General features: G+C 37.1%; 2 protein-coding genes across 11 annotated transcripts in view; one reads left to right on the forward strand and one right to left on the reverse strand.

The window, feature by feature from the left end:
* nrxn3a (neurexin 3a) overlaps positions 1-23,310 on the forward strand; it is a 63,419-nt gene that overhangs the window by 36,637 nt on the left and 3,472 nt on the right. For 2 of the 10 annotated variants that reach the window (XM_077730710.1, XM_077730707.1), the window contains 10 exons: positions 220-480; positions 603-793; positions 1,207-1,380; positions 4,346-4,465; positions 4,534-4,715; positions 4,986-5,154; positions 5,419-5,508; positions 5,782-6,077; positions 6,547-6,640; positions 13,677-14,192. In XM_077730710.1, coding sequence (XP_077586836.1) covers positions 220-480; positions 603-793; positions 1,207-1,380; positions 4,346-4,465; positions 4,534-4,715; positions 4,986-5,154; positions 5,419-5,508; positions 5,782-6,077; positions 6,547-6,640; positions 13,677-13,975 — 1,876 coding nt within the window. In that variant the 3' untranslated portion in view covers positions 13,976-14,192. Of the gene's footprint in view, positions 1-219; positions 481-602; positions 794-1,206; positions 1,381-4,345; positions 4,466-4,533; positions 4,716-4,985; positions 5,155-5,418; positions 5,509-5,781; positions 6,078-6,546; positions 6,641-11,532; positions 12,502-13,676; positions 14,193-14,358; positions 16,173-16,952; positions 17,032-22,216; positions 22,421-23,310 lie in introns of those variants that run through there. The other 8 variants (XR_013328280.1, XR_013328282.1, XR_013328278.1 and 5 more) reach the window with 8 other exon arrangements.
* On the reverse strand, positions 17,998-22,684 carry dio2 (iodothyronine deiodinase 2). The gene is made up of 2 exons (XM_077730717.1): positions 22,230-22,684; positions 17,998-20,353 (listed from the first exon to the last, which is right to left on the reverse strand). Exons 1-2 carry the CDS (start codon positions 22,464-22,466, stop codon positions 19,772-19,774), a joined length of 819 nt encoding a protein of 272 aa, XP_077586843.1. The 5' UTR covers positions 22,467-22,684; the 3' UTR covers positions 17,998-19,771.

The raw sequence follows: 23,310 nt of genomic DNA on the forward strand, positions 1-23,310 counted from the left end.
TTACTCGCATATAAGCTGCCTATTTGCATATTTACCCGCATATAAGCCGCCTATATGTGTATATACCTATATTACTCTCTTGGCTAGTTAATACATTTTCAGTGTCTTTTTGCTTCTTTTCTATCATGAATAATGAACAAAAAAGCAAAAAATGAAGCATTTGGTTATCATCACAAAAGGTATTTGAGTAATTATTTGTTATCTTTTTCCCCCCTTCAGGTTCAACGGCATGCTCTACATCGACCTGTGCAAAAACGGCGACATTGATTTTTGCGAGCTGAACGCCCGCTTTGGGATCCGTTCCATTATCGCCGACCCGGTGACCTTTAAATCCAAGAGTAGCTATCTGAGCCTGGCCACCCTGCAGGCCTACACGTCCATGCACCTCTTCTTCCAGTTCAAGACCACCTCCCCCGACGGATTCATACTCTTCAACTCGGGGGACGGCAGCGATTTTATTGCCGTGGAGCTGGTCAAAGGGTGTGTACCCGGAAATTCAACCTTTCCGGGCCCAATGACTTTTTATCCAAGAGATCACATGACTTTTTGTCCGTATGGGGTGGTATCTTTCCACTAAAATGATTTTTTTTTGTCAATTTCAGCTATATTCATTACGTTTTTGACTTGGGAAACGGACCCAATCTGATCAAGGGGAAAAGTGAAAAGGCCTTAAATGACAACCAATGGCACAATGTGGCCATCACGCGAGACAACAGCAATACTCACACTCTCAAAGTGGATGCCACGGCGACCGGTCAGAGCATAAATGGTGCCAAGAACTTGGACCTCAAAGGTAAGCAAAAGACCATCTATCGTATTATACGAACTAGAAGTCGCACATTTTTTTGTTATGTTGTGTTTTTTAGGTCCTAGTTATGCAAAATCTGTTAATATTACATATCATTATCCATAAAATACTTATACTCAAGTGTGACTTATAGAATTGAATTGAACTGAATGTTTTTATTGATTGATTTTTTTAGCTAACCAGTGCTATTGTTAGCATTGATTGATTTTTTTAGCTAACCAGTGCTATTGTTAGCATTGAATGAATGTTTTAGCTAACCAGTGCTATTGTTAGGATTGATTGAACTCATTTATTGATGTCTGTTTTCACCCATTCTTCATATTTATGAAAACAAAATTAAGATTTATGAAGTGAGCAAATCAGAGACCAGTTTTAACCATCCCGTCCATGTGGTTAAGGGGATTTATTCATCGCCGGATTGGGGCCAGGCATGTACGGCAGTCTCCCCAAACTGGTGGCCTCCAGAGAAGGTTTCCAAGGCTGCCTGGCTTCGGTGGACCTGAACGGGCGACTCCCGGACCTGATCAGTGACGCCTTGTTTCGTAGCGGGCAGATTGAGCGCGGATGTGAAGGTACACGTTCCCTCGGGTTCCAGCCTGACTTAAGCTTCTACGGCGTAAACTTCAACTCCAGTTCCGGCAGTTCGTTCTACCGGCTCGGGGCTAACAGTAGCGCGTTAGCGTCGTGTCCCAGCCCACGGACCGGCGTGGTCTTGGCTGCCGCGCTCGCCGTCTCGCTTTGGCGGGCAGCCTGACACCCGAATATTAACCACCAAAAATATAAATAATGACTAGGTGCTCTAATTTTGTAGAGAGTGTAGTGTGATGTCATCTCAGAGGGGAGGGGCTTAATGTCTAAATGCCTGAATTAGCATTTAACATATATTTATATATACATAAAAAGTATTAGGGTAATTGTAAAAAAAATAGGAAATTATATGGAAAAATCCTAATTAAAAAATACAAAATTAGATTAAAAAATAGATAAAAATATATAAACTATCAGATACATTAAATCAATATAGAATTATTAGTTTTTTATTTATTATATTTTTAAATGCAGGTTATTGTAAAACATAGGAATTTATATGGGAAAAACTAAAAATAAATAAACTATCAAAATGTTTTAATCAAAAGGAGAAATCATTGTGTTTCATATAAATATCTCAAAATTAGATTATTGATAATACCTTATATTCATCATTATGTCTTAAATGTTCAAATATACAAACATATTTTTAGCTTTTTTCTACTTTCCATATTTAGTCTTTTGTATAAAAACTATTTTATGCACTTATGTATTCTTCCATTGTTTGGAATTGAGTTATTAAGGGGTTAAAGGTCAACACTAAAATCCTATTGTATGTCAACATTGTTATTGTTATTGTTATAGCTAGCTAGCTAGCGAACTAGCTAGCAAACTCGCTAGCTAACTATGATAAGTAGCCTTGAAAAATCACCAAAAAAGGCAGATTTTCCGCACACTATCGCAAAAGGCGAGTTAACCATGAAGCACAACCGCGTTTTAAATAAATTTAGACTTCTTTAGCTTGTTATTTCGACCATATCTGCATCAAAATGGGCTTTTGAAACATTTTGCATGGAAAAGAAAATGTCATTGTGGTGAGATGTTTCCATCTTCCTGTTCAACTTGTGCTATCTTTTTACTTTTTACACGTTTTTTGTCATCTTTTAAAGCTTCTGGTTTCCGCTTTCACGTGTTGTTTGCATGGAAGTCATTTTATGGACACTAGTTGTTTTATTTATTCATTTTTTTGCCTGCCACATCATTCTGGGCCTTGGGTCTGTTATATTTCACTACTGTTGCGCCGATATCGTTTTTTTTTTGGGTCCTGATGCCAAAATAAAATATAATAGTCCATTGTATGTCCAATCTTTTTGAAGTGAGAGGGTTGGTAGCGAAAAAAGAACATTCCCGGCCTCCTACTTCAAAAGGATTGGACATTACTCGTGACAAAACTGAATAGACTCCCACTTAAAAAATGTTCATTTGAATTTTTAATGGATTTACACTATGACCAATCCATTTGGAGTGATTGGACGCCAGCAAATGGCTCCTACTTCGAATGGATTGGACGTTTATTAGCAAAAAACTCCATCAAATCTGCATTACGATGATGAATAAACCCCCACCAAAGAAATATTCACTGTCAATTTCCCATAAATTATCGCTACGACCAATCAAATTGAAATGACAGGCCGGCGACCAATTATCAAACATTTTTACAGTACAATATTTCAAATGGATTGGACGTCTACGAGCAACAAACTCATTGAAATTCACAACAGAAGGATGATTGCTACACATCTGGTGGCCATCTTGGATGTGGCTAGCATCAGTTAAACTTAAATATTCAAAAGTACGTATTTCACCGTATTTATTTATACGAGGCAGTCATTTTAATGCCGTTAACCGATGACAGTATCGGCGCAACACTATTTTTTAATTTAAATTTTTAATATCGTGGCTTATAGATTTTCATTTTCATGTCCAAGCAATGAATGTCTGTTTACAGCAAGTGACAATTTGTACTTGTCTGTACTCGCCGCGATCATCGGAACGAGGTTGGATACTAATGTTTATTTGTTTTATTTTTTTCACTGTACAACAATAAATCAGTAGATGATTGATTCATTTTATAAAATAAAATCTCATCAATCCGTTTTATGGTCTTGTTTTGATGTCCATGGCAATCGACCGTCTCATTTCTATGTGTGCTTGGATGTTTTTGTACGTTATTTTCCGCGCCAATGCATCATAATGTCATTTAAATTGCACTGTCATCCACTGCTTATGTTTTTTAACAAGAAATAATTTTGCTTTTTAATATTTCATATCATAACATGATTAAAGCCCATTATTTTTTTAGCTTAGTTGGATTTCGTGGTCATATTTTTGGCCCTTAAAAAGAATATTTCAATGAGGATGTTTACATTTATCACTTAGCCTGTGTATTATGTACTTTATTTAATACTGCAGTTCAAGTATGTCATTTTTCAATCAAAATTGTTATTTTATGAGTGAGATAAGGGTATTTGTATATATTTTTTTAGTTATAAAGTACGATTTTGTATTATTCAATCCTGCGCTGTCCGAGCTGACAAACTTGAAGTAACGGGGGTTGGTCAAGAAGAGGCGGCTGATGCCAATTCACCGATTGCACTTGCAGGACACTTAGTATTGAGGAAAGATTTCCTCTTCATGAAAACCAACATTTTGTGGAATAGTTTGAAAGTCTTAATGGATTACTCTAAGACTTAATATACTATACACTTTTTTGTAAACAGTAGTATTTAATTGGTTTAGAAATGGAGCTCTAATAGTAAAAACTTACATTTTATGGGAATTTTCAAGCCAATTACACAGCTAAACTGTCACTTAATGATATGCAAGCAATTTGTTGATGCAAATTTCTTCAAAATAAGGTCACATGACGCAAATTGACGGTAACAGGGGGCTGTAATTGGCCGCGGGGGTCCGTGTGACTGTGAGGGTTTCTCAACTTTTTCTTTTTAGGACCCAGCACCACTTGTCAGGAGGACTCCTGTGCCAACATGGGGATTTGCATCCAACAATGGGAAAACTACACTTGTGATTGCTCCATGACGTCTTACACCGGGACGCAGTGCAACGATCGTGAGTTTTTTCATTTAATATCAAAATATATATATATTTTTTGTTAACACTTGTCCCGCTTTACTCAGCTGGGACCACGTACATCTTCGGCAAAGGAGGAGGCCTCATCACCTTCAAGTGGCCGGCCAATGAAAGGCCGAGTACCAGGACTGACAGGCTGACGGTTGGCTTTAGTACCTCGCTCAAAGATGGCATCCTTGTGAGGATTGACAGCGCACCCGGTCTGGGGGACTATCTAATGTTGCATATCGTAAGTTCATTAAAATTATTATTAAATTCTATTTATTGATAGATTTTTTTCATAGGAAAATTCAGATATCAAGTGGTTAAAATTTGGGAAATAAAAGAAATGGTTTAACACTACCCTCTGGTGGATACAATAAAAATAACACCTACGCATTTCTTTTTCTTGATTTTTTTTTTACAGCAAACAAAAAAATACCACTTTAACACAACTTTATTCTCCCTTGAGCAGAGCAATATTTATTTTGAATGCACTTTTATGTTTGTTTCTTTTTAGCAACAAGGAAAAATTGGCGTGACGTTTAACATTGGGACGGTGGACATCAGTGTACAGGAAGGAAGTACCCCAGTGAATGATGGGAAATATCATGTCGTACGCTTCACCAGGAATGGTGGTAATGCGACGCTGCAAGTTGATAATTGGTCCATCAATGAACACTTCCCAGGTATAACATCACAAATATTATTTATTAAAGTCACCAATATATATTTTATGCTTGTGTTGTAGTGATGACGTTTTGTTTTGGCTCTTAATATCGTGTCTGTGTGACCCACCGAGTGCTATGTTTTTAGCATCGATTGCTAGCCTCTGCTGTTAGCATGGGTTGTTTACGTCACTGCTAATCGACGGCGCTAGATGCCTAAAGGTTGACAAACGCTACATATTTGATAAGTAAAAGTTGATATATTGTTTCATTTTTCTGTTAAAGGGAACAGTGATGTTGAACGGGCTACTATGGTCATTAAGAAAATTCCTTTCAAGTACCACAAGCCGGTTGAAGAATGGCTACAAGAAAAAGGTAATATAGCTACATTTTGTATTCGTTTGTACATGCTAACTTGACTATTTCACATGCTAAGTGTTTTTGTCGACTTTAAGTTTGGTAGTCATGTAGTTGCATGGCTTTTACTGCTATTTTCTTTTAGTATTTATTTAAATAATCAAAACATCTGTTGGAATATAAACAGAAGAAAATTTTAGTGGATTTTTTTCGACTTTAAGCACTAAAAAATGCTCATTTTGCAGAAGCAGAAATAAACCAAAGGGTTAAAATTGGTTGTTTTTTTTCCAGGGCGTCAGCTGACCATCTTCAACACTCAAGCCACCGTCTCGATCGGTGGAAGTGACCGTGGAAGGCCATTTCAGGGTCAACTGTCTGGCCTCTATTACAATGGCCTCAAAGTGCTAAACATGGCCGCTGAGAGCAACGTCAACATCAACATTAATGGGAGCGTGAGACTGGTTGGTGACGTTCCCAGTGGCTCAAGCAAGTCCACTGCCATGCCTTCGGATGTCTCCACTACATTTGTTGAGACCACCACCATGATGTCCACCACCACTACCAGGAAACATAGATCATCTTCTACGGTAAGGGTTTTAATACTGGGAATCTAATTCGTTTATATTGGAAGGACTGGTTGTGAATGTGGTGGTTAGTGCGTTGGACTCGCAGTTCAGGGATCGAGGGTTCGATTCCAGGTGGGTTTGCATGTTCTCCCTGGGCTTGCGTTGGTTTTCTCCAGGTACTGTGTAGGAAAATATCGTCTTATATTCGGGCTATTATGGTAATACTAATGGGAAAATATTGGATTTCAATTCAAATACAGTAATCCCTCATTTATTGCGTCTTCACTTATCGCAAATTCACTACTTCTTGATTTTTTTTATCCTATGAATAATTAAATTACTATATTTTTTTAAGTTCATAGTAATGTGGATGTCCTGTGATACTTTCCTATCTGACTTTGAGTGTCTTTTTAAAGCCAATGAAATAATTTTGATTTTTTATTTTTTTTTTTATTATTTTCTTCGCCCAAACCACCTTCTGGTGATGAAGAAGCACGCAGCGGACGAAATCGTTTCATCCGCAGAGTGTTCCAGTGACGACGAAGACTTGGAGGAGTGTGAAACTGGTAATCCAGGTGGGCTAGGTTAGTTTGCATTTGCTTGCTTTCTATGTGCTCTCATGCATCTGCACCAGTATGGATGATGGCAATCTTTAAGCATCACACCCCTATGGTTCAACAAATTGCAAAGTAATTAAAAAAAAAAAAAAAATCATCCTGCTATATAAGCTTGTTTTCTTACAAGTACATAGCATTCAAATTAGTATAACTTTATTACTGCCATGGACAACACTTGATTTATTTTTAACAGCAGTGCGTGCATCCCAAAAAATGTCTAATTTATACCAAAGTGAACCATTAGGGGATTTATACCAAAGTAAACCACTAGGGAGTAGTGATGCTGCCATTCATCACAATTCTTCTTTTTAAACGGTACATTTATTTTTTATTGTTTGGTTTAAGAATTCCATTGAATTTGTCTGTTTAGTCATTTCATTTTTTGCACATTTGTCATAGTTCATATTTAGATGCTTGCAACTTTGCTTTAAACAGAGAAAGAGAGAGAGAGAGAACAGATAGAATTGAATTTCTGTGTATATTTACTTTTTTGGGGGGTTTTGCTTACTTGCTATGCAGTAAAAAAACGGTTCAATACAAATCAGACAGATTTTAAATAACCGAGAATATATTTGAAAGAATTTGGGAATTTCCATATTGTGCGATGATGGCTTTCACATTAAGGTCTTATATTTATTTCTCTCTCTCTATAAAAAACAATCAGGCTGACAAACATTCCCAATTTCTTTTAAAGAGTATGCAGGAGATGATCATAATAATTCACTTTTTTATGGAAATTCATGGGAATTTGTGAAGAAAGACAAAGACAGGGCCCCTGTCATCCAACCATTTTTACACAGAAATTCATGCCATCCTAACCCCGACATTATTTTGATGTGGACAGTGGCATGCTTTGTTGCTTCCAAAATATACATTTACATTCATATTTATTTATTTCTTTGCTCAGTCCGCATTTATTATCGATTTTTAAATTTGTTGACAAAGCGTCAACTGTCTGTCTGCTACTTCTTTGCATGTACTATCATTTACTTGCCACTACTACAGAAGCCTGTCACGATATGCAATAATACTGCGAGTATTTAAACTTTGCCCATTAATTGCAATTATGACTAAAATTCTCTTCATATATGTTCATTATGTTTAAACCACCACAGAACTAAAATTCAGACGTACAAAATGTAAAAGAAAAACAGCTTGGAGCGTTAGCATGGCTACTTTGAAGTTAATGGTGAAAGATAATGTAGCTTTAGCTTGATAGCAACTATTGGTTTTGTTTTCATTAATTGCATATTTGACTAAAAATCTTTTTGAACTTGTTTATTGGTCATCAAAACATCGCAGGACTAAAATTTTGAAATACAAAATTAAAATAAAACAATTAAAAAGACATTTACATAACAATGCGGAGCGTTAGCATTGCTACATTGAGGCTAATAGCGAATAGCCACTTTAAATAGATAGGAACAAATGGTATTGTTTTTATTAATTGTATAGGTACTACAGTTTTTTAAAAATATGTTTAATGGTCATTAAAACACTGCTGGACTAAAATTCAGACATAGAAAATTAAAAATAATATAATTCAAAACACATTTACATAACAGTGTGGAGTGTTAGCATTGTTACATTGAGGCTAATGTTGAAAGACAATATGCTAACCACTTTAGCTTGCTAGGAATTAAAACACCATATTTTGGTGTAAAAAGGTGACACATAAGATATGAAATGCACAGTCATCGGCAGCCATTTTGAATCCGAATACTGCTAATGCTAAACTACCTTTCAACTGTTTACTATCTTTTTGAATGGAGCTTGTGTTTGAAGAATGATCCCTTATTGTATTTTAATGGGTGCTTTGGTAGAATATAATGTCACATTAGTGGGAGTTAAATTGGTTTCTTATCAGGAATCTTTTTGGAGATTATTATTATTAAATTTGCTTATCGCAACAGGCTTTCTATTACATCACGTCATTACAGTCCATCGTTTTCACATTTATTTTCGCTTTAATAGCATGTGGATGAAAACATTCCTTTTTTCAAGGCAAATGAATATTTTACAAGCGCGGATTTTCCAATTTTTAAATTTAATCCATGGCGCTTTGTGGTAAAAAAAACTCCAATTGAGTTTACTACTTTGCACAAATTTGGACATTTTCTCATTTATTTAATCTTATAATCCTCTTCATTTTGCTTAGAACAAAGTTTGTTCATCAATTTGCATGATTTTAACGGCAATCTGCATTTGCATTTTTAGCTGAAAAATGGTTTTGTAGTCATAGCAACATCAAATGCAAAACCCTGCATTATCTTTCTTCTTTGTGCGTTTTTTGTTTTAGTTTTTTCATCGAGTTGTTTGGTGATAATATTCTTTGTTAGCCATTTGTCTTGTTCGTAATTGATTAATTTCATAAGATGGCAATTAAAAAATGATTCCAGAGTACAATTTGATAAGTGTAGGAACAACCCAATTGATTCCTTGATCTGACTTGATTAAATTAATACTCAAAATACACCAAAGATAAAAATGAGTACTCTAGTAATAATTAAATGTATTTTTTTTTAATCAATGCCATCTAATGAAATTTTTCTGAAATGTTTCCCGTTAACTTGACTTGCCGTCCAGAAAACTCGAGTTAAATGCGTATGAATGTCAAAGGAAACCATATTATTAGTCTATATCCATAATTTAGGTTTTGCAGATTATTATTGCAGTTTTTAATGGAGTAATATGAAGTAAAATTAGTGGTGGAATTATAAAAATATGTATGAAATCGCTTTGTGTGTCTGTAAAAGTATGATTTTTTAACTTTAATGATTTATTTAAATTAACAAATCAATAAAGAGAATATTTAATGTTTTTATTAGGATTTTTTTGCCCAAATGAATGTATGTAAAATTACCATAGTCTAAATATCTGAAATAATCCCTCCTTAATTAAATAAAACAGAATATTTTAATAGTAACAATGAATGTGTTAAAGTAAATATGTATTTTATACTTTATGGATATACACTTGTTATTTGACATTCAGTTCTTGGTGTAATGTGCAGTGGAAATGGTCAACACACCCCTTTTTTTGTCATGTTTAAATACTTCATTTTCAAATGTAGCAGTATTTAAGAAATGTAATTTCACACCAAAAATTACTTTTCTTTAAACGCTAGTTCTACGACGACCAAACGTCCGGGCGACCAAACGTCCAGGCGACCAAACGTCCGGGCGACCAAACGTCCAGGCGACCAAACGTCCGGGCGACCAAACGTCCGGGCGACCAAACGTCCGGTCACGATTATTTTTCTCCACAATGACGTTAATATGAATAAAAAAGGGGTGTACCACATTTCCAAATCCATTGTACGTTAAATGTTTCTATATTTTTCCCTGTCCTCCTCCGCTATTGGTTGAAACTGACCTGCATCCCAATCACACTAAATAAAACTCCTGGTAAATTCCAACCAGAACATTTCTTAACGTCGTCGCCGTCATTTAAATCCTGGCTCCGCCTCTAAATAATCCGGGATTGGGACACAGAGTCTGTGTCATATTTTTTTGGTCAGTGCTAGTCACCTAGTGTAAACCCCCCGTTTTTCAATGTTGTTTCTTTTCTACTTTCCCTAAATGCAACTTACTTTAAGCATGCATCAACATCCTGCAGTACAACTAAAAAGCAAGCCCAAAAAAAAAGAAAAAAAGAAATGAGAATATGAACTAATTCCCAGTCAGTATTGTCACGATACACCCAGACTGCACGGCCCGCTTCATGTTTAAAGATAAACATTTAACATTACAGAACTTTTCTGTCAGGGAGAACCACGTGAGAGAGGAGAAACTGCACCCCCTGGTGGTGGAGATCCTCTCTACACGCTGTCTTTGTTTTCTATTGTGTGCATCTGGTTGTAGTGTGCAACAACAACTAAATATTTAAATGACCTCCATTCATCTTGTCATTTAATAGTTGGAACAGCTCTTTTTTTGTAGTTTTAATCCGGTGGGCGAGTGTAATGGTTCTGGGTTCGATGCCAGGTGTGGTTACTCACTGTGTGGAGTTTGCATGTATTCCGATTTTCTCCCACGTCCTCAAAAAGGCTAGGCTATTTGGATGCTAAATTGTCCCTAGCTGTGATTGGTTGTTTGTCTAATCGTGTCCTGTGATTGGTCAGCTGCCGATTTCAGGTTATCCTCGCCTAAAATATGCATGCTAAGCTAATTGGATGCTAAATTTTCCCTAGCTTTAAGTGTGATTGGTTGTTTTGGTTGTTTAGCTAATTGTGGTGTCTGTCCCCCTTCTAAAATATGCATGCTAGGCTAACTGGATGCTAAATTGTACCTAAATTGTTTTGGTTGTTTGGCTAATCGTGCCCTGTGATTGTCCCCCGCCTAAAATATGCATGCTAGGCTAATTGGTGCTAAATTGAGCTATGATTGTGATTGGTTGTTTGGCTAATCGTGTCCTGCAATTGCCTGGTTGTCGATTCATATGCACGCTAGGCTAATTTGATGCTAAATTTGTCCCTAACTGTGAGTGTGATTGGTTGTTTGGCTAAATTTCAAATTTGAAACTGCTCCTACTACTAACGACTACTAACGACTTTTTATTTATCATTATTTATTTATTTCCTTCCACCTCATTTTGTCCTTTCTTTACAAATCAATCACAAAAAAATACCTCCACTTCAACACGCGCCATTCCATTTGGGATACTTTGAAATCTAAAAAAAAAAGCGTAATTCTCGAATACTATATGCTAAAACCAAAAATTAAAATGACTTGCATGGCTAAAAAGTTGCAGTTTAGGGTTTGTCAGAGCTGTGAGTGTTAGAGTTGTTGTGTTCTTTTCTGTACGTAGATGGGCATGTTTATGCTCATTGTTTGTATATCCCCATCCCTTCCTTACAGCCAAAAGCTCTATTGCCGCCCGACCGCCTCGTTCTGCCTTTACATGGACATGGCAACTGACTTACACTGTCACCCTCATCAGCCTCATTTCCTCTGTAATAGCTTCATAGGCCCCGCCCCCTTCTTCACCCGCTCCCTCGTTCTCAACCTTTTTAAACAACGTTATTTTTATTTTTATTAATTTACTCTGACGCCAGTATTAGTTTTTAGACCAAACATATATCGCCATTGAAAAATGTAGAATTTTTTGATTACAAAAAAATACTAAATATGCGCCAAGAAAATTATTTACGGTGAGAAATGACATATATATATATATTCAAGAAGACACATGATGGTGTTTATTTTTTACGTTTTGTGGTGTGGATGTGTGTGTGTGTGTGTGTGTATGTTATTGCCTCCCTGTATTGTCATGTTTGATATAGAAACACTTATGAAAAGTAATATATCGGCTTTTTTTCTAAAAATTGATATAACGTGGATATCCATTATTATTATCATACCCCTTCTTTCTTTTGTAAATTCTTTTCTTCCCGGCAAACTAACGCGGAAATACGTCGACGTAAGTGGAATTGTTTCTCTTTGATTGTTTTTTCAGTCATGCAGTTGGCGGCCATTTTGAATACTTGTTAAAGTAACAGGTTAATACCGTATTTTAACGTATGTCAGGCGCAATGCATTTTAAGGCGCATTGTCAATGAATGATACAACATTCATTTTTTTTGGATTATTTTTGAGAAAATTTAAGATTTAAGTGCGCCTTATAATCCTGAAAATACGGTAATTCTGAATTTTCAATTTTTAAAGCAGATTTTGACTAGTAATACATTTATGGTAATTGTGGATTAACTTTAAAAGTGGAAGAACTGCATCACTGACTCATTTGTGACGAAAGTGTCTTAGTATGTTTTGCGCAATGTTTTATGATTTTAAAGTATAATAAAGTGTCCTTTTTTTCTCTGGTGGAAATTTGCGCTTGTGAATGTCTGTTGTTTGTTGCTATAGTTTAATTTGATTATTTTTTTTGCAAGGTGCTTTTAAATATGACGACAGAGTATTGGCCCCGAAAGAGAGAAAAAATAGGTTGGAATAAAGTCGTAATATTGCCATAAAGTATATTTAATGTATGTATAATCTGTAACATGACATCATCCAATTACAAAACTATTTACATCTCATAATATTGACTCAAATTAATTTTTTTTCCAAATTACACTATTTAGCCACACAACAACTTTATTTAAATGACATGAAGAGCAACTACGAGAGTAAATGTCATTTTGTTATGTAATATTAAGACTTTAAACTTCTAATATTAACTACACTTGATTCTTGTTACTCCATTTTTTTACATTTTTTTTCTCTTTATGGGCCAAATACTTCCTCGTAAATTCTAAAGTACACGAGCAGTGGATTATTTTTTTAAACATCAATGGCAGTTCGAATATTCACTCACCATGAAAAAACATAAATATTTGTATTTCCATCTTGACAGAAATTGCAGTTTATCTCATAGTTTTGTCTTGAATGCTTCTTATGACAGTGCCTCGATTAACGACAAACATACAAAGAATATTTTTGTAAATAATGTCATTTATTATGCAATGTTGACGTTTTTATCTTTTTTAACATTTAGGAGTCGTGAATCATTCAAATCTTTTATGACTCACGAGTCATGTCGTGATTATGGCACTGTCATAAGAGGCAATCAAAAAAATGTCATATTTTTGTCTTTAGCGAGTATCATTTCAAAATGTCAACTCATTGACTGCCATTGATACAAATAGACGTCCAATCCCATTAGCAGCAAATCAACCAATCCCAATATTACCCACCCCACACTTCTACTACTTTCCCAAAACCCAATGCCGGGAGGGTGCACCTCGGCCAGAGCAAGAACAACAAATCCCATCTTAATTCCCAACTCCTCATTCCGATTGGACGTCTATCTGAAAGAGTCCATACCTAAAAACAATAAAAAAAAAATAGCGGTCAAATCTGGCAAGTGGCATTTTCCACACATGGCCGCTTCCTCAGACTCCGCCTTCATTTCCCTTTTGCACGGACCGCCGCTAACGACCCTCAACCACCCCAAAAAAAAAATCCCGTCCCCTAACAGTCTGTATATCTGTGTCCAAACCCAGGAGCTGAGTTAGCCCCTCCCCCCTTCACCCCCCAGTCCCCAAGTATCCGAGGATCCATTAGCCCACCCCTCCCTTTTGTCCATCCTCTTCCACCCATCATTCCCACTACCACCACCACCACCACCACCACCACCCACTTCCTCGCCATTACCGAGACCACCAAAGAGTCCCTGTCCAAGGCCAGTGAGGCGGGGGCGCCGTGCTTGTTGGAGCGAGGCAGCGATGATTGTGATGATGATGGCTTGGCAATATCGGGGTATGGCTCTGGGAAGAGTTCACGTCTAACCAGCCAGCGCTGAAGAAGATTTTTCCTTTTTTTTTTTAAAAAACACAACCATCCCTCCGTCACCCCACTTTTTATCCACATCGGGCTAACGTGGTGTCTCCAAAAAAAAAGCTCCCACGCCCAGGACTGTTAGCCATACCGCTTCGCTCTCCAGACGCAATAGGACTATCTCATACTACCGCCAGAGCCGCACCACCGCCACCTCTCTGCCTTTACCGCCACCCTTCACAATGCACCCGCCGAAAATCCGACTAAAAAACAAACAAAAAAAAAACCTTAAAAAAAGCCCTGGCCAAGACCTAAAGTCGTTCCCATCCTACGAGGTTTTGACGGCACGCCAACCCCCCAGGACCCCCCCGCGATTAACCTCCCCCGTGTTCCGTAATATACCCACAGCACTTCCCACAGAACCAGGCGTCAAAGCGGGGCCTTCGGAAGTAGTCCGGGAATCGAGCAGCACCACCGGGATGGTCATCGGGATAGTGGCGGCCGCCGCCCTGTGCATCCTCATCCTACTTTATGCCATGTATAAGTACAGGAACAGGGACGAAGGCTCCTACCAGGTGGACGAGAGCAGGAATTATATCACCAACTCGGCACAAAGCAACGGCGCCGTGGTCAAGGATAAGCAACACAGCTCCAAAGGAAGCAATAAGAAGCAGAAAAATAAGGATAAAGAGTATTACGTGTGACCGGGGAATCCACACAACAGAGTTCTAGAAAGTCCTTTAGCGAAAAAACCACAAAAAACCACATCCGACGGAATCCCCGGCCATTCTCCTCCTCCTCCTCCGCCGGCGGCGCCGAAATAGCCGAACTGATGATGACATGTACTATATAATACAAAAGCACACTTACTTCTGTTAGCGTAACAGAAAGGAAGAAGCTTCATAGCAACTTTAGAGAGCTTAAACTACTCTTATCTGGTCAAGAGACATTCTCAGTCATAGAAATATTTCTCCCAAGTGACTTTTTAGAGCTGATCTGTACGTGACCATGAAAAAAAAAAAACAATAACACCACGTTATTTTGTATTTTACGAAGAAAAAAAAACGGCTCGCGGTCTGTTAGCCGTTAGCCGCATGAGAGTAAGTCGTAGTACTTCGATAAAGACGGAGGTTATTTGTCGAGAAGGGGGGGAATTGGACCGACGTCGTACCGGGGAAGAGATATGACACACACACACACGGTTTTCGTGTGCTTTCTGATGAATAATGTGGTGTCTTATTTATTTTTTTTGGCTTTGAGCAAAAGAAAAATGGAGGTTGGAAGACAAAAACAACAAGAAAACAGCTACTTCTGTGTATAAAATGAAGTCGGGTCGGCATAACAACGCCGCTCGGTTAATCTGTTCTCGTTGAAATCGTATTTAGTATCATTATTCTGATTGTCTCACACACTTTGTGCGGGTTCGCTTTTGGGGGTTAAAAAAAAGCAAATGATTGTAAAATTGCATGTCATCCTAACTTACAGTATAATAGTCCAAAAAAAAACGATAATTTGGAAATAAAAACCCTCCCATAATTTGGACCACAACAAAAAAATCAATTCAAAGTAAAGTGGAACACGTTTGAAGTGTCCAAGATTAACGTATCACTTCTAGAGGGAAAAAAATGACAATTCTGATCTTTTTGGAGGAAAAAAAAGCAAAAACTGTACGTCAGTTTATCGCCTTTTCTATAAAACTGTGAGGACAAATGCAGTACTTAAAAAAATTGTTAACATGTATACAGAAATCAATTAAATGGTCAAAAAGTGTGAAATTTAATCTATGGTCACAGTCAACTGTGTCAAAAAAAGATAACAAAGCAAAATTTGTTTACATATTTTATTACATGCTAGCTGTTGTACTTTGTAGGTAGTAAATTGTACATATACCATATGACGGCTGTCATTTTTAGTACCTCTATTGTACAGACTGGACACGATTATCCGCATATTTCAAAGTCTATAAACTTGTTTATTCTATGCTGAGAAAAAGAATGTGGAGAATAATATTGATATTCCGTCAAGAGATAAAAAATTGTATTGTTAGCCTAGCGAGATCCAACTACAGATGTTTCTAAAGTTGCATGAATATTTATCTACTTGCAGTGTTTCAACCAAATAAGGTGCCCTTCTCTCTCTCTCTCTCTCTGTACCCAAGCTGAATACTGTTTTTGGGTTCCAATAGTCTCATTTTGAAAGAAAATAAAGTCAGAAACAAGTCACCCTTTGGTCTAGTGGTACATTTGCCCCGACTTGACGTCAAGGGAGTTAGGGTTCGAGTCCCAATTGGCGTTGATACCACTAAAAAATGATTTTTTCTGGATTATTGATTGCAAAAGGTTTTTTTTTGTCATTTCCAGTACATTTTAGGACAAACTTTTTAGTATATTTTAGGACGACAAGCTAAAGCAAAGGATCGGGAACCTTTTTTTGACAAAGAGAGCCATAAACATTTTATATTTTATAATGTTATTCCTTATGAGGCATACTCACAATTTAAAAGTCAAAATACATGACATTTTACAGTCATTTTATCGCTTTTAAAGTAGGAAAAAGTCTATGGAATTCCTTTGACAACATTGTTACGCTGTTGCTAATCAATGAATATCAATGAGTTGAATGTCTATCAATGAAATAACGCTAAAATGACGCTAAGCATTTGCATCAAAAAGCAAAAAGGACGCCATTGAGAGGGCATGAGGTCAAAGGGGCATAAAACTAAACGGAAACGGCTCTTCTTTCACACATGAGTTTCCCAGTCCTTTAGAAAAGTCTCTTAAAAAAACATCAAGCGCATCTTCTGGCTTCCTGTCTATAGTTCTCGAACCTGTGTAGCTAATTAAGTCTCTTCCTCTCCCTCGTCTTCTTTTGTTTTTCCTTTTAACGGGAACGCCGAGTGTCTGGCTGGACGTCGCTTTAAAGTTTTTTTCTGTTCACAGGTTGCCACGGCAACATTCCGAGGGGGCGACTCACTAAAAGACATTTTGAATTGTTTTTTGCAGGAAAAGTTGGGATAAGCTAAATTCAATAGTGGAAGAAGATGGACCGTATTTTAAGGATTATAAATGGCACTCGTTCAAGGTATGTATACGAGGTAAAAAAAATGTTTATAAGTCGCACTGGGGTGTTTTAATAGGAAATCTATTGAAGTGATTGACAAATAGGGAAAAATAAACAAAATAGGCACTTTTTAATGTAACATGTTTTTTTGAGGGGGATAATTTGCTTAAAAAAACAACATATCTAAAAAAAATATAGACATAGTATAAGTGGAGTTGAATAAAAGCCAAACTCTGAAAATAATGCGACTTATAGTCCGGAAAATACGTTCCAATGGTCTGTTTTACTTTGATCTCTGATTAATTTAAAATTTACATCTTTTTTTAAGTCTTAAATTGGTTCAAATTGATTGGATGTCTATTACAAATTGTTCAATGCCATCTAGCCTAGTTTAAATAGATTTGACTGCTATTTTTGTCAGTCATATTAAATGATTTAAATATATTTTGATTAAAATGTAGGCTTTTTTAGGCCTTTATAAAAAAAAATAAAAAATTAAAAATATATACTGACTTACGTCATGCCCCAAATTCACCAAATTAGCTTCAAAACTTAATATATTACAACAATTACCAAAAAATTAATATTTTCTGACATTTTAATTCATATTAAATGCAAAAAGAGTCATTTTTGGCTTAATTTTCTTCTTTAATACTCCCTCGGACAAAATAGACAAGACAAAATTGCCTGTATTTATTGCGCAAATATTGCTACAAAGTGAGTAAATTGGACAAAAAAGAGCAGATGCAATTGTTCCTTCTAAAGTTGAAAAGATGTGGATTATCCAACCACAGACTGAGCACAAAAACACACTCTTTCATCGGAGGTTTTCATCAGTACATCTTTTTCACGTCATGAGCAGGACCAAGCATCTGATTTGTCAAAATTTTACCATAAAAACAGACACGAAGAAATACACGAAATATTGCAAACAAGTAAAATCAGGACAGAAACGTTAGCATCCAAAACAAAAACAAAAACAATGGAATTCAAACGAATTTAGTCAAAGTTAAAATTTGTGACAAGGGTGGATTATTTTATGCTTTTTAAAAATTTTATTAGGAATGAGAGATCATAATCTGTTTGGTGAAAGTCATGTTGCAACATGACTTTAAGAAAGAATGCTAAAGGCATTTATTTATTTAGCTTACTGCCATTTGGTCCTAAAACGTTCACTTAACATTGTTTTTTGAACTAGAGCGATTAATTTTAATGTGGATATTCCAATATATATAAATACAACAAATGTTTAGTGGATAATAATTCATCTTTTCTGTAATGTTAGTTTTAGTGTTTTGCTAGTTTAACTGTGTTTACAGCCATTTAATGAAGCTAAAATACCTGCTAGCCAGCATCAATTTTCCCATAGATCTTCCAATATGTCAATATAGTAAATGTTTAGGGAATATTACTATCAAATGTTAACATTAGTGTCAACATTAGTTTTAATGTTTAGCTAGTTTGACTGTTTTTAAACCCATTTACTGGAGGTAAAAAATGTAAAGTACTAGCTAGCATCCATTTTCTCATATTTATTTCACGATACCAATAGAGCAAATGTTCAGTTTAGTGATTATTACTGTCAAATTCCTCTTTTTTTCAATGTTAATTTGAATTTTTAGCTAATTTAACTGTGTTTATAACCATTTATTGAAGCTAGAATACATATCAAAGTGCTAGCTAGCATCAACTTTCACATAGATCTTTCACTATGTAAATGTTTAGTGAATATTAATAGAATTCATAATTTTTTAAATGTTACTTTTAATGTATTGCTAGTTTAACTGTTTATACACCTTTACTGAAGCTAAATAAATGTTAAGAAGTACTAGCTAGCTAGCCGCAAAATGCAAAACAGAAAGAAATTAAATGTAAACACAACCAAAGAATAATTAAAAATGGGGATCAAAGGAGCAAATGTATGCAACTTTGCTAATGATAAGCCAAGCCTGAATATAAACTTGAAATTGGAGAGCGTGAATTTAGTTGTTCTGGATGCGGCACATGAAACACGTTTATGAGAAAGCTGGAAAACAAAAGAATATTGTGATTTTTTTTTTCCCCCCCCTATTTTTTCTGTCCAAGCACGAAAGTCTTTTGTAATAGAAACTGTCACAATAACGAGTTGCCAGGGAGGTAATTACAAATTTGCTCATTTCCAAGCCCCAGCAATGTCGCGGCCAAACGCAAACAAAAGGGAAATACGGCGCTGACCTCATTTGAACAACCGCTAATCTTTGCCAAATACTTTTGGGCGACATTAAAACGCTTTTTCATTCATTCATTTGTTTTTTTCATCTTGAATAAGAAGTGCTGTAAACCTAGGAAAAGATTTAAAAACATTAGTCTCTAAAAAAAATGTCCCATTGAAGATTTCCCCGACTTAAACCCAACAGAGCACTACGTAGCGTTTAGTACAATCATGGGCAAACTACGGCCGGCGGGCCACATATGGCCCATTAGGCTTTTTAATCTGGCCTCCCCGACGTTGTCCAATAATTTTTTTATTTTTAGCGGTGTCCACTTTTATTTGTTTTTGGTGTTTTTTTTAAATGACATTTTAATATTTCTTAATACATTTTTTTTACTTTACCTTGTACTTTATACTTTTTACTTTAATGATGAGTAATGTTAATACTTGAGTCCTTTTTTTCTGTTTATCTTTCATATGTACTGTTAACGGACGCACTTTTTTATATGTATCGTATCTTGTGCTGAAGTCAATATGGCCCCCAGGCCGAAAAGTTTATCCACCCTTGTTTTAGTACTTCCCGTAGCTTTCTTCCAGCCAATTGCGTACGTCTTTAAGGTTATAAAAAAAGGGGCCCTTCCCGCCTAGATAGCTAACTTTTCGCCGTTGTACGATACAAACGCGTTCATTGGACACCCCGTAAGCCACGTTAGCGTTGTTGTCCATACAGTCGGCCACTAGTTGGCACTGTGGAGGCAGTGAAAAGTGGTCGATCAATTTTCGGGCCGCCCCCAACCTCTCTTCTAAACTCCGATGTTTTCGTACGTCGAAAGAATAGGGGCCCATGGGAGGGGCCACCCAGCCGTCCGAGGGGTGGGCCTCGTCGATGTAGACTAGCAAGAAATCGGCCACGTCGCTAAAGTCTTCCACCAGGCGGCGGAAAGCCGGAAGGTGGCTGACGAAGGGGGGTCATGTGGCCGAGCCAAAGTTCACCACCAGGGGGCGATCCGAGTGATGGAAATCTAGGAGGTGGCATTCTTCTCGATTTCGGTCCTCGGTAGTCGGGGGGTTAGCGTCGTTGTCGTTGCTTTGTTCGGAGCTAGCTAACACTTTTACCACGTTGGAGTTGGGCGCCTCGCAGCCAAGCTTGACCTGTGGAAGAAAAATTGATTTAGTTCTTTTATCTTTTTTAATGCCAGCTGGTGGCAGCCACACCCAAGATGGCTGCCAGCTACGCAAGAAGCCCTAAAAGGAATATAAAAAAAAGTTGGAATCTTTCCCAGGTCACGATCAACATTCAATCGTGAAATAACATTATTTTAAGACTTTGATGGGACTGTCGCCCCTACCAAGATGGCCGCTCTTAGGCTATTTTGGTAGGGGTACTGACAGGTATTTTCTTGTTTTTGTAGTGTCAACTAAAATGGGTTTATATCTAGTACATAAAAATATTTTTGAAATTGGTTCCGAAATAACATTATTTTAAGACTTTGATTGGACTCTTGAGACGGCCATCTTGGTAGGGGCGCTGAAAGGAGCGAGTAAATAGCAGATGATTTAACATCAAAAAGTAAAATATGATCATAATCTTATTGAAATTGTTTGCAAAATAACCTTGTTACATAAAGCTTGATGCACAGACTTTGATAGGACCAGCGCCCCTACCAAGATGGCCGCCGTGACTACTAAAATAGCTTCATCACAAGTACACATTGTAGTTATTGGCACAGTTGGAGTTAACTAGTGTTTGAGCTAGCGTAATAGCAATGACTTAATTTATTATTATCATCATTTAAAAAAGTATATTTTTTATGTTTGTTTGTTCGAAATAATGTACTATCGTTACACTTTTACATTTGACACAATTTCTGAATGACATTTTGTCAAGGTATCGGTTAACCGGCGTACAAGACAAATATTTACATTTGAAGAACATGGTGCCTCTGTTTACTTAAACGTTGTGTCACAAAATGCACAATTCAAGTCACGTTTTTTTTCTTCCAAACTAGAAGCGCCTTCTTCAAAAATAGATTCAATTAAAGCAACCGACTTTTGCGCCGTCATGCAAACGGATACGACACAGTTGTTCTCGTGTTATTTCGAGTTCTGCTATTGGCCAATGAAATCTGACCACCGCCAGCCGCATTTGTAAAAGAAAGACGCGATTTGGCCCAACAATAACGAGCGGGCCGAAAGGTTTTCACGAGGTCAGCTGTCGGGACACATTTTATAGGATTTGGAAGCTTTTTACGTTGACGCCGACACATCTCCCAATGAGTTCGGAGTGGGAGGGGCGGACGGACCGGGGGATTGGCGCCGTCCAAAGATAATGGCCAAGTTAAATGGAACATACGGCGCCATCTTTGGCGTGCAATGAGTTAAATGCAGTTTTTTTTAATTTGGTGGTTTTGTTTTTATTCATTTTCTTTAAAAAAATGACAAAAATGGCTAGTAAATGTCATAAAAAGAAGGAATTTATTTAATAATGTAGTTTTTTTATATGGTGTTTTTGTTTTTCTTCATTTACTTTAAAAAAAATTGACAAAAATGGCTAGTAGATGTCATAAAAAGAAGGAATTTATTCAATTAGGCGGTATTTTTTTTTCGTCCTTGGCGTGCAATGAGTTAAATGCATTTTTTAAAAATTGCGTTTTATTTAGTTTTTCTCTTTATATTCATTTATTTTAAAAATCTGACAAAAAAACTCACAATTCTCATAAAAACACAGATTTTTGTTCAATAACAGTCTTTTTTTAAATCGATTAATTCAGTTTTCATAAATCCCTTCAATTTTTTTGGTCTATTTTTTGAATGTACATAAAATGAGTTTTAACAACATTCTCATAATTATAGTACTGTATAGTAATAAAATATAACATACAATTACGTTCCCAAAAATAGGAAAAAAAATACTCAACGGCCTTATAAAACATAGAAAACTACATATCATATTTCAAATTCATATTTCCCTCAAAATCACCCAAAAAATACTAATTTCTCTCTCTTTTTTTTTAGAGCTTTTCAGTACCTTTTTATGGGCATCCAACAAAAAACTCTTCCAGACGGATCGGAGCCCCGCCGAGGTCAACATACGGCGCCACTGTCCCGAAGCGGCCGAGCCGGACTTGGACCCGGAACGGCTGAGCAGCGAGACCACCCGCTTGACCAGCACCATGGAATCGTAGAGCGCCAAAAAGAGACAATTGGAAAAGAATCCCGGTAAGATTTGCAGGGTGAGCAGCACATCTTCACTATCCATGGCCATTTTTTTTTCTTCAGTGTGTGTGCGCGTCTGCGTGTGGGCGCGCGCTAGACGGCGCTTTTAGCGCTGGCCGCTCATTGCGTGCCGTCCGTCGTGCGCCGCCGTGTAGCGCAGGCTCTGCCCACGCAACCCTGCGCGCACGCTTCCCACGGGGGTGGTAGGTAGGTAGAGTGCTAGGTCGCTAGGTAGGCACTACTCAAACCAAACCAAATCAAAACAAAGCTACGACTTCAAATGTTATCTATCTCCATTTTTTTTGAAGTCTCTTTCTATTGGTCGGTTGTGGACTTTAACTTTTTGACTCACCATGATGATGAAGCTAGACTTCCAATTTATTTGGACTGAGAGTGGCCGAGGAATCATTCATATTCTCAACCGCTTGTTTATCTGGGGGTGCCGGAGCCTATCTCAGCCAACAATGACAATGCTTGATCTCTAATTAATTTCGACTAGGAGGGGCTAAAGGGATGAGCACTTGCCGCCAGTCTTCCCAGTTGAAATTACTCCGTTTCGAAACCACTTAATTCTCACAAGGGTCGCCGGGGGTGCTGGAGCCTATCCCAGTCAAACAATTCATTTAGACTGAGTTGGGCGGATGAAACATAGGCACTTGCCACCAGTCTCCCCGGTTAAAATAATCTATTTTCTGAACCACTTATCCTTACAAGGGTCGCCGGGGGTGCTGGAGCCTAGCTCACGCAACTCTGACAAAGCTAGATGTCCAATTCATTTAGACTCAGAGTGGTGGATGAAACATAGGCACTTGCCGCCAATCTCCCCCGTCGAAATAATTTATTTTCTGTACTGGCATCGTCCAATAGGGGGACAAACCAACGTTCATTAGCCA

Source organism: Stigmatopora nigra, chromosome 13, assembly GCF_051989575.1.
Source record: "Stigmatopora nigra isolate UIUO_SnigA chromosome 13, RoL_Snig_1.1, whole genome shotgun sequence".
Taxonomy (NCBI): Eukaryota; Metazoa; Chordata; class Actinopteri; order Syngnathiformes; family Syngnathidae; genus Stigmatopora; species Stigmatopora nigra.